At 32.3% G+C, this 12,578-nt stretch overlaps 1 protein-coding gene across 1 annotated transcript; it reads left to right on the top strand.

Moving 5' to 3' along the window:
* The first annotated feature begins 10,374 nt into the window (after positions 1 to 10,374).
* Positions 10,375 to 11,866, top strand: LOC149217350 (MYB31 transcription factor31-like). Its single transcript, XM_089391347.1, has 3 exons — positions 10,375 to 10,547; positions 10,785 to 10,914; positions 11,023 to 11,866. The coding sequence occupies exons 1-3, from the start codon at positions 10,409 to 10,411 to the stop codon at positions 11,456 to 11,458; spliced, it is 705 nt and encodes a 234-aa protein (XP_089247473.1). The 5' UTR covers positions 10,375 to 10,408; the 3' UTR covers positions 11,459 to 11,866.
* Positions 11,867 to 12,578: the final 712 nt, after the last annotated feature.

Genomic DNA, 12,578 nt, shown 5'->3' with positions numbered 1-12,578 from the left:
ATTAAAAAATAAAAAAGACAAATTATTTTTAAATTCTTTAACCTATTTATTACTAAAACAGATTATTTAATAATTAATAATAATTAAATTAAAATTTTTAAAAATTTATTTCAAAATATACACATTTCTCAATATAATCACAATAAATTATACAAATATAAAAATTCCATATACGTAAAATTCTTTCATATAATAAAAATTAAGATAAATTTAAATTCTTTATATCTTATGGTTATAAATAAAATTTTTCCTTTCTTATTTTACTATTTCTTATTAATATAATTACAAGTTTCAAGTTTTTATTTATGGAATGCATTATTTTACTTATTTAAGTTAGTAAAGGTTAACTAACTTTATGTACGTAGGTGTTTCCATTGTTACAACGTATGTTATGCTATTTATAGTTAATCAATGTTATGCATGTAGGTGTCTCCTTCGTTACATTTTGGTTATGTTATTTATAGTTAATGCAAGTGTAGTCATCATTTGGCGACAAATTCGTCTCATATATTTAAGCAAGTTTTGTTAGAGTGTTGGGTATTTAAAAAAAAAAAATCGCAGGAAGGTATTGTTACTTCATAATTAAGATTAAATTTCAAAATCGTTTTTAGATTTTTGCCAAAGAAATGATAGAGATATTGCAATTAAACTGTAAGTGAGAAACGGCCATGGATGGAGAAAAATTTATGGGTTGAATTTTGTAGATGGGTTTATTTTCCATATTTTTTTCAAAAGGAAGATTCATTATTTTTTAATTTTTTGAAATGTGATTTGTCCAAATTTCATAGGATAAATTTATTTTATACTAAAAATGACCAAAATTTTATAGATATTATATACAATTATTGAAAATTTGAATATTTTTATTAAAAAATTTCATATTTTATTGTTTGCGTATTAAAAACTAGAAAAATTTCCCAAAGTTTATATACTTTAAGATAAATTTCTATCCCTAGAATTTCCCATACCTATAGATTCGCAAAATCAAAAAACATGTTTTAATAGATTTAAGGGTTTTGCAAATGAAAAAGTGGTATAGGTAGTATGGGATGAATATTTGCAAAGTAGTGACAAAGTATCATAGTTTATTGAGATATAGATCTTATTGAGAAAGAGGCTAAAGAGCAAAATACCATCCATGAGTTTAAAAAAGAATAAATTGTTGAGAAAGAGGAGAGCTTTGAAAACCCAAATCTTGTACAAAAACTACTACTCACGCAGTCAAAGGCACAAGATAATGCTGGGATGGTTGCCAATTTATACGATGAATGAGTAGATTTATTATAGTTACCCTAACATCAAATCTGGATGGAAACCATGAAGTGGTGAGACTGCGAATGATAAGGTGGATTCGGTCTAGGTAAGGCATGATCACCGGCATGGAAAATGGGTTCTATTTGGGATTATATGGATTTTGAGGAATGGTTATAGTGTTTTTGCTACTATTTGAGTTGTGGAGAAAGATGGATTGGAATACTGTATGGTGCATGAGAGCGGAATGAAAGAAGTGGTTGAGAGGCAAGATGGAATGAGAGATAGTGTGGGAACCATGGAAGTTGCAGAGCTATGAGAGAAAAGCATGTATACAAAAATGTGCAAACCTAATTCGTTGAAAAGCTAGAAATGGAAAAAAAAGCCATCTCTTTTCATGTTTTATATTTAATTTGTTCCCATCTTACTTGATTAACTTGTTTTCTTTTGGTAAAATATGTCACTGTTTACTTTTTGTTCTTTAGTTTTCAATGAATATTGTAAAGTGCATGCCACCTAAGTCATAAAGTGTCTTTTACATGTAAAATGCCCCAGTTATGAAAAAGAGGAGTTAACTTTTATTGGAAAATAAAAATAAACAAAAATCTCCAAGGTGACAACCAAGTGTATGGTAATTCAAGATTTTGGATATTAATAAATTCTAATTTTGTATGGAGAGTGTGGTAGGCCAATGGATAGCTTGTTATGGCCTATGAAAAACATCACCTACTACAGATTTGGAGATCCCAGCTAATGTGCATTAAAATTTTATCGAAATCCTATCATAATAAGTTCCTGTAGTGATTAATTTGGGGAAGGAAGCTTGAAGTCTTGAGAATGCCACTAACATTTGAGAGTTGGCTCAACTCTACATTATTAGTTCTAGTCTTTTTTGACAGAAATTTTAATCTTTCCTATTAAGGTTAGTGAATGGAACACCCACCAATAATACATATCCTATTAATTTATTGTTTCATTTCCTAGTTGTGAACCCACATCTTTTGCTTAAAAAATGAGGGGAGAAATTTCACCATAAGTAAAATGAAGAGATTTGGAATTTTGGTTCGACAAATTATTTCCATAGAGAGGTTTGACTATACCTAGCCCAAAATTTATTGTAAAAAAACTATATCTAAAAGCATTACCTTATGGGTATTTGTGAGGAAAGAGTAGCTGGGAAATCTATTTTCACCTCTTAAAATTTGAACCAAATCATCCCATTGCGTTGAATTTTTCATTAAGAAAAATCTTCAAAAAAATTTCACCTTGATTTTATGGGAATGATAATCAATTGGAGGTATTTTCTATTTACATTTTATGTGCACTATTTTTTCAGTTTTTGGCCGGGGTGGCCCTCTAATCCACCATTATAGTAGTTGCGTGCTTGGTTTTTGCTTATTTAACAACAAAAATTGCCTACAAACCTTTTATGGATAAAGGTAAGGATGTTATGAACAAGTCCTTTGATCCTCATCCGGATATTAATTACCAATTACATGACATTTAATCTAATGTAAAGGAGGATCATAGTAATAAAGAGGAAAGTGGTTCTAGTGGACCAAAATAATTAGGTTGGTTTGAATCCAATTGGTTATTTACATTGTATATCTTTTATATAAAGTTTAGTAAAGGGTCTACATGAATATTTTCCTAGGGATTGGTTTTCCAAATAATTATATGATGCAAGGGAGTCGGGTATTTGGGTATTGAGTTATTTTTTGGTAGCTGAATTTTTTTGGCAATCTTTTGAAGTACTAGGATTCTTATTTGGTTTGCCAAAAATAATTTTTCTTTGAAAATAATGTTTACCAATTTATTTTATTTATTTTGGCCAAGTTCACTATTCACAATTTCTCCCTTTCAAAATTTGTCGAGATTTTGTAGAATCTTCCTTATAGTTCAAAATGATATATTTGATAGAAATCCAACTAGTAATAATTATAATCCTAACTTAACAATCTTTATAGCTCAATAGCATGTAATTAGCTTTTTTTGTCTTGTAACCCCTCAAATGTACATGTCTATTATGTTGAAATTGTAGCAAGAAAATGGCCTGTTAAAGGCTAGTGAGGAGCAAGAAAGGATGATCAGGGGTGTGACTGAAAAGTCTCTCCATAAAAATATGGAACCTAAAGTATTAAAAATAAATAAAAGGGGCACAGAGTAAGAGGAATCTAAAAGTGGGGGGAGTATGATAGAACGTATCTAATAACACAAAAGAGAAAGAAACAAACAAAGCTACAAGGGAAATTTAGGAAGATCAAGCCCCCTACTTTTGATGGGGAGAAAAAGGAGGATGCAGAAGCATGGCTTCTTAAAGTGACTAAATATTTTCAAGTTTATGAATATGAGAGTAACTTTAAGGCCAAATTGGCCATTTCTCAGTTCCAAGGAAAAGTTGTTTGCTGGTGGGAAGATGCAAAAAGTGTGCATCTGTTGGAAGAAAAGACAATATCTTGAGAGGAATTCCATAAGTATTTTAAGTCCTAGTACTTAAATGAATGTTATTATGATGACCGCACAAAGGAGTTCCATGAGTTAAGGCTTTGACAGTTAACCATGCATGAATTTGTGGCAAAATTTACCAATTTACTGTGGTATGTTCCCTACATTAAAGGAGATAAATCCAAGGTGAAGCGGTTTGTAAACTATTTACCCATTGTATGTAATGAAAGGATTAAGTTAGACAAATCTAAGACAATGGATGAAGCCAGGGAAATCTTAAGGATGGAAAATTATCTTGAAGTTTAAAAACATTGGCAAATCTCACTAGTCCCTAATATGAAAACCATAAAATGTTTATTAATGTATTTCTAGAATTATTCAAATTTATAATCATTTTATATATACCCTCTATATAATGTTGGTATTTTCTAAGGTAAAATAATTTTATATTCTAAAATTTGGGTGAATCTTTTTTATAAAAAATGGAAATTGACGAATCTTTTCTTGGAAAAAATCATTAAAAATTATCCCACCTAAGAATATTAGCCCCTAAAATTTTCCATGGATGAAGCAGTAAGAAAGGTGAGGCTATGTTATCGGCAGTTTAGGAATAAAGGTGAAGGAACCAAGTTTTGGCAGAACAAGGACAGAGCCAAATCTATAGTTGGGGCAAAACAACAAAAAATTGTTTATCTTTAAAAAATTGGGAAGGACCATCAACGAAATATGAGCCCACAATCATTGATTTTCCTCTTATACCTACATCATTATCATTCTAAGTGAATTCCTTCCAGTTTCACCTAGAAATGGGAAATGCTGGCCCATTTTGAAGCTCTTCTTCCATGGACATATACCCACCTTGTAATATGGCCCTAATATTACAAATTTGTGGCTATGATTCCTTGAAACTATTTCCTTTTCACTCACTATACTATTCAATTCAAGCTTTTACCATATGTGGTCAAATTTCAAAATTTCCCAATTATTTCTCAAAGATTCAATTTGTCAAAAAAATAGCATGAAAATTGCAACCTCTCCTTTGCAAGCAAACTTCTAACCCATAGAGACTGAGTATTGTAACCTTCATTTGGAAACTAGCTATAATGTATGCAACCACCTTAAAATGCCTATTGTGATGCCATGTTACTAGAAATTCCTTAGTTTCATTCTGAATTCATCACAAATACAACTATAATTTAATACCACATAAATTATGTTTTTTTATATCACGTAATTCCACATGCAGGAAACACATATAAATAACATGATGCATGCATACACAAAACTAAATATAGAATAAAGTATTTAAGCACATAATAAGAACAATTAGTTTATAAGAACCTTTGAATGGTTGTAGTAACTTAAATGTTACAACTAGCCATATAGCAAACCAGTCATAATCTCATGGAAGTAGGTCACCCAAAAGCTAGGTCTATTACTCCACCAAGGTAAAGGATTCTTTAACCTTGTTATTACCCTTAATTCATTAAAAAAATGGTTAAGACCATGATATCAAAACCCAACAAAAATCCAATACACAATCTCTCATTTCCCATCAACCTACACAACCCAATTCAGTGCCACATTCTCTATATTTGTAGTCCTTGCACTACACCATTACTCTTCCAAGGCTCGAGCATAGGAAAACTAAGAAGTCTCAAGGCCATACAACTATAGGAGCTCCAACTTCCCTCGAAGGTTTCTAGGTACCCTCTAGTCCCCACACAGGGATATATATCCCTACACTTCTCTCTCTAGGGCTCCATCTTAACCCATGGAAAAAAAAAAGGAGATGTGCACACCTAGATTCACTTAAGGTCAACAAGGTAATTGTATCATGAGGTCACACCCTTCTCCATCCAAGAAATGCAGTAGAAAGCAAGGTAAGAATGATGGAATACCACTAAATCTCTCATTTTTATGTGCATGTGCCAAAAATAACAACCGACACTCAAGGAAGACACTTAATGACTTCAGATAAAAACTTGTGCAATTTAGACCTTTGGCTCATTTTAACATTGACTTATCCCCCTTGGGTTAAGCCCATCATCACTTATCCCTTAACCCTCATTCCTACTTGTGAAGTCCGAGACCCCCATCGCTCTTGTCTAACTTGGTCTATGTGAGTGGTGTACTGATTAATAATAATGTGATTACATATTTACATAGCTAAGCTCACTATGCTTTTAGCACATAGAATTATCAGCCTAAAATCACACAGTCCCTCTGGCCTTAAAACATATGTACATAAGCATAATGGCTTCAATGCATATGTACATGGGAATGCAAGCCCCAAAAATTTTCCTGACTCAGTTGCCTAAACATGATATGTAGAATACACAAAATGGTCATCTTGGGGGTGTTACATTCATCTCCATAGGTAGCATTGGTAACCTTTCCCTCATCCATCAACTTCGTGTGTTATTTTTCTTCTTCAAATATATATAATCCCACTCCATCTGATTCATGTCATTTAGCAAGATATTCCTCCATTTCTACATAATTTTGCTCATCTCTCTTTCATTTTGCATAAACCCAACTAATGATTGTCTAGCTTAATTCTTTTCAATTTTCGTTCAAACTAAGTTGACTCCACCAACATTCATCATTTGGTCTCCAAATTCCCTTAATTAAATTGATAAACTCTTCCTTCAACCATTCTACAATAAATTTAAATGGGATTAGAGTCCTCTTCCTTACCTACACCACCTCCAAAATAACTGAAAAATAATCTGATTCATCTCCAAATATTACCCACTTCCAAAACCTCAAAGAATCTTCCAACATCCCCTCAAATATTAATAACCAATCCAAACTTCCTTCCACTTTATCCCACCCACTTATTTATTCGAGACAACTTTTACTAAACCAACTATATATCAGTTAGATGAATCAACCCACCTTCAATTAATTTATAGATACACAAAAGTATCTAAATAAAACCCATAAAACCCATGCCTCAGAGAGAAAAAAACAAAAACAAAAAAAACAACACTATCTAAATTTCCTCTTCAAAAACTATATATATTCATGAACTTTATATATGACCTCTTTACACACCATTTCCTCGTCGATGATTATTGGAAACTCACCGACCTTTCTCAACCCTTAAACATTTTTGGGGCTTAAACAACCACATGCACTGTTCACTTTTTAATGATCCCTGTCACTTTTAGTACAACGTGCCTTAAACTCTCTTTTAATAATATTTATTTTATTAATATTTCGTATTTTTCTTTTGGTGCTTAGACAACTGTATGCATTGTTCACTTTTTTATGATTTCTCTCACTTTTAGTACAACGTGCCTTAAACTCTCTTTTAATAATATTTATTTTATTAATATTTAGTATTTTCCCTATTTCCTCATGGATGGTTATTGCAAACTAGCAAAATCTTTTCCAAACCTTATCGTTGTTTATGTTAAAATTTTCATGTACAAATTTTTTCCCTTATTATTCTTTCATTTGTATTAAAATATCTTAATTTTCATTTTAATTATATTTAATATTTTTTAATCACAGTTTTTTTTTATTTTTAAAACAACCCTATAAAATAAATAATTGATAAACATAAATAAATATAGTACTTTTTTAACATATTTTTTAAATACCACTCTCTTGTTTTACCAAACTTGTTTTCATTTTTATGCGTTCCTCTTCAGTATTCTCACTCATTTATATTTTATCAATTTTATAACATTTTTCATTCATTTGGTTTCTCACGGTTCTTATCCATGTAATTTTATTAACATTTTAAGCAAACATCTCTTTTCTTGAGCTAATACAATGTACGATTTTAAAATTTGATGACTAGACTATACTATAAGCAAAATTTAAAGGGGCCAAATGTTTGACCACTATGCTATTAACCTTATATAAAAATCGAAATATCATACCAATTACTTTTGTTTGTATCATATGATGTTGATAGAGAGATCTATTACAGCACAGTGTTATTTCTCCACACACAAAACATAATAATATGGTTCAGTTTTTTCATGTTGACTGAGCTTCCTCTTTTAACCTAATTCATTTTTTGTCTGCATTTCTTCTTTTTCTTTTTTGTCTGCATACGTCATTGTCGAACACGACGGCCACCTTTAGTCTCCGTCGATTTTTAAACAAGTTGATAAGAAATAACAAATAATTATACGTTAAGAATTAGTTCCACCTATTCACCAACCTGTGGCAGAAGTAGAATTATTAGATTTACCCAACTACCATGTTGCTTTTTATCATTTGTCGCGCACAAAAATATAAAAAGAAGTTGGTAAGAAAATGTTCACTGAAGTTGACGACAACACAACACGCCGAGACGAAGTGATAAACCCAAGCTACCCAGTGGGAGATGAATGGAAGCTTCTACTTGAATAATGCTGTGAGTGGGAGTGGGGCTTTGATTTCCTATTCCTCTACCTACTCGGACAGTGACACCGACGGCCACCACCCGGCAATCACAACACAGACTTCAACAAACTGCATTCCAACAACGTTCCATTAGCAGGTAAGTGGAAGCTTCTCCACATTACTTACTAAAGGTTTACCTAATGTAAGAATAATCTTTATTTTTTAATTTTTTTAGTGTAAGAATATTTTTTAATTTTTAATTTTTTTAGTGTAAGAATTGGTCAATTATTGGATGAAAGAAGAACCATGTTATTCACCAAGATTGTGAATATTTTTTTCAAAGTTGCTTTTATTTTCAATCTTTCCACTTGAGGTTTGAATTAGTGATGTGGTGGAGACTAAACACTATGCAAACCAACTAGTGTAAGCCTCATAGGTTACAAAAGAAAAATATTAAGTTAAAAGAAAAATATTAAGTTAAATATGTGGAGGAAGGAGGACCAATAGGTTATAAAGTTGCTAAAGAATCCCCAAGAGCTACAATAGATCCAAGGTAGTAAAGTGCACTTCAAGTGGGGAAGTTGAACCAAGATTCCCAGTAGAGGAATGCCACATGAAATTCTAATGCCTACATGCCTTAATATCTCATAGTTGACTTTAGATTGCATTGATTTCATTTTGAATTTGGCAAATAATTCTTACACTGGAACTACAAGGTTGTCCAACTAATTTTTTTAGGTGAGTAAGGAGGAGTAGAGCTCGATAATATCTTCATTTAGCTAGAACAGAGAAAACTTCACTAGAAGAGCAATAACATACCACATGCATTTATATATATATATATATATATATATATATGGGGAAAAATGACATAATATATTGAGCATATAATAAGAGGTAAATGGCTTTTATATTGGCAGGTATAAAAAATGGAGCTCAAAGTTAATCAAAAAAATATAAAGGGGAATAAAAAATGTTATGAAAAAATGGACACCTATGATATCTAGTGAAAGTAGGGGTTTTTTAAATTCGGAAGGTGTATTGGGTTCTTATTGCAAAGGGGTTAAATAATGTGATTTTTAGAAGTATTTTTCAATATACAATCAAATTAAGGGTATTGTTTAGTATGCCACCAATGAAGGTTTATTGAGTCAAGCCCCATGGGAGGCTACAAATAACCATGATGACAATATAAGCTACAAAGGAACATAGTTGTGGATCGGAAAAGGCTGGAAGAGCTAAGATCACAGAAGAGCTAGGAGATAAAGTTGGCGACAAAGAGAAAAAATGGAAGAACAATGATCCCAAAAAAATTAAACTACAATAATTAATAACATATGCTTTCTGAGGCAAATTGTTCGACAAAACAACCATCCTATTACATGATTGTTCGACAAGACAACCATCACCAAACTAGTTTGTAAGATCTTGTTACATGAAAAAGATTTATACTGAGGAATGCACAATGATGAGGTGACAAAACTGATAGCCTTTGCATGCAATTGAGACTATGGCTATCAAACACACATTTCGTGGGTTTGATGAGAATGTCGAATGCTTCCCATTGATAACATGATCCCAAACATTTTAAAAAAATTCTTACAAATCTACAAATAAGTCGTTAGGGTGGGCAATGTAAGTAAAAGGGCAAATTTGGAAAACAAAAAGAAGAATAAATGAATCCAATGAAAAATGGGTTTCAATGGGGAAATATTTAAACATATATAGTGAATGGTGCTTTTGAAATCACCCAGTGAGAAAGTGAGAAAATGGCAACTTGATTCCCAAAAGTAAAGCGTAAGCTTCAACTTAATTATCGTGCCAAGATTTTTTTTAATCATAAATAACCCAACCACTTACAAGCCCTTAATAAAAAATTACTGTCATAGACGTAGAAAAAAATTATGATAAAACCTTAATAAAAAGCTACTGTTATAGACGTAGAAAAGAATTATGATAAAACCTTATGTTGAAATGGATAATATTGTTATAAGGGAGGATAGTGAATTTCACAATGTAAAGGTGAAGCAACTGGAATAATTATAAGGAACGATAGTGAATTTCACAATGTAAAGGTGGAGAAATGGGAATAATGCTAAAACCCTCTCTAGAGAATATTATTATATCGATTATAAAAGTTATTTTTATAGGAATGTAATAAAAGAAAATTTGACAATTTTGTCGTTTTATAAAACGATTGATTAAAACGTAGATGGCAGTATCCTTATACATCAATGTCTACTTTAACATAGCAATATAAAACAAAGAAATCCTATACCTGCCCTCACCGCCTCTTTATTTAGGTTATAAATACATACGTGGTGGTTTCCTTCTCGTTGTCCATTGCCATTGCCTAGGCTTGTATATGAAGATGGGAAGATCTCCCTGCTGCGAGAAGGCTCATACAAACAAAGGGGCCTGGACAAAAGAAGAAGACCACCGCCTCATTGCTTACATTCGAGCCAACGGCGAAGGCAGCTGGCGTTCCCTTCCCAAGGCCGCAGGTAATTGCTTGCCTGCGCTCAGCTTTCTTAACGGAATTAATGGCTGCCCTTTAATTTTCCGTTCATATATAACGTTTCTTGATTTTCCGATATACTGTTTCTTGATTTTCCGTTCATATATACTGTTGTTTCTTGATTTTCCGTTCATATTTAATGTTTCTTGATTTTCCGTTCATATATTTTGATGTTTCTTGATTTTCTGTTCATATTTAATGTTTCTTGATTTTCCGATTGCAGGGCTGCCGAGATGCGGAAAGAGCTGCAGGCTGCGATGGATAAACTACCTGCGTCCCGATCTCAAGCGTGGAAGCTTCACAGAAGAAGAAGACGAACTCATCATCAAACTCCACTCCGTCGTCGGCAACAAGTATAGAATTTCTTCGCCTCTCTTGCTCCAATAAATTCCCAATTTCGATTCTGAAGTTGTAGCAATTGTGTACCGAAATGATATTGATAAGTCTGTGAAACTTCGCAGGTGGTCTCTTATTGCAGGAAGATTGCCGGGGCGGACGGACAACGAGATAAAGAACTACTGGAACACTCACATCAAGAGAAAATTGCTGATCAAGGGAATCGACCCCCAGTCCCCTCGTCCTCTCGGCCAGCCCTACGACAGCAACATTATCCCCGTCCCTCGGCCTATTCCTGACCTCGAAATTCCGGCATTCCAGAACCCTAGAACGCCGGAGATAGCTGACTTCTTCCGATACGATCGATCGGAAAGCTCGCGTGTCGAGCCGGCGGCTTTGGACGCGAAAGAGAACGCCGACCTCAACCTCAGTTTGTGTATTAGCTTACCGTCTACCCCGTCCCCTGCCGCAAGCGGCCCTTCGGGCGTCGATAGAACCGTGGTTTCAACTCCTACTTCTGGCCTCGGACTGTTAACTCCAGAAGTGTTGGAGGGGTGGTGATATGATGAGTGACAGTGTGGATAATAAGTGACCAATTGTCACCAACACAGGCATTCTGGTCAGTGGCAGTGAATATATCCTACCATTTTAAATGAAATTCCATCCTACATGACAGGGCACAGATAAAAGCAATGGATATCTACAAATTGGATGGCTAAAATACTCAAGCTACAAGATCTGAGCAGTTGATGGTGGAATTTCCACATAGCAAAGATGTGTGCAAAATCAAATGTATTATACTAAGGTGTGCAAGAAGGAGTTAAATGTATTATATTAAGGTGTCAGTCACTACTTGCCAAGGTGTAACATGCATGGCATGGCAGTCAAGTTTTGAGTGCTTAATTTAGATTTAATCCATCCCATGCAAGTTTTGAGTGCTTAATTTAGATTTAATTTTTTGGTTTTGAATTTGTGATCTGGAAGCCAAGTTTTGAGTACTCGTTTAGATTTAGTTCTTTGATTTTGAATCTGTAATTTTTAAGTAACAAATATAAGATTTTAACCATTAGGTTTATTTTTTGGTTTTGAACATATAACTTTTTAAAACAAATATATGTTTTTAATCATGAAACCCATTCAAACTGTATTTAAATTTAAATGTGTTAAATAAATTAATTTAAAAACTAAATTTATGTGAAAAATAATATTGTAATAAAAATTAAGTTAAATAAAAGTGATAATACTTTTATCAATTAAGTTAACAGAGAAATAAATTGTCCCTCCTAAATTTAATAATAAAAAGTTTAAAAACGTAATAAACCAAAATCGTTTAAAACATAATAAATCAAAGTTAAGAGTAACTTCTTTAAATTTGTTAAATAAATTAATTTAAAAACTAAATTTAAGTGAAAAATAATATTGTAATAAAAATTAAGTTAAATAAAAGTGATAATACTTTTATCAATTAAGTTAACATAATAAATCAAAGTTAAGAGTAACTTCTTCAAGTTTGGAAGTTTAATGAGAAATTCTCTTAAAGGCTACTGACAATAAATTACATTGGTATATATTCGGATTAAATAGTTTTATTTTTTATTTGGTGAGTTTAGATATTTATGTTTTGAATTAATTGATTTTACCATTTTTTAAATGAGCTTAAAACTTAGCACGTTTTATCTTA

Source organism: Pinus tabuliformis, chromosome 1_1 (assembly GCF_031772625.1).
Source record: "Pinus tabuliformis cultivar Carrire ecotype Pingquan chromosome 1_1, CPIR1, whole genome shotgun sequence".
In the NCBI taxonomy this organism is placed as follows: Eukaryota; Viridiplantae; Streptophyta; class Pinopsida; order Pinales; family Pinaceae; genus Pinus; species Pinus tabuliformis.
This window is presented reverse-complemented; position numbering and strand designations above follow the sequence as displayed.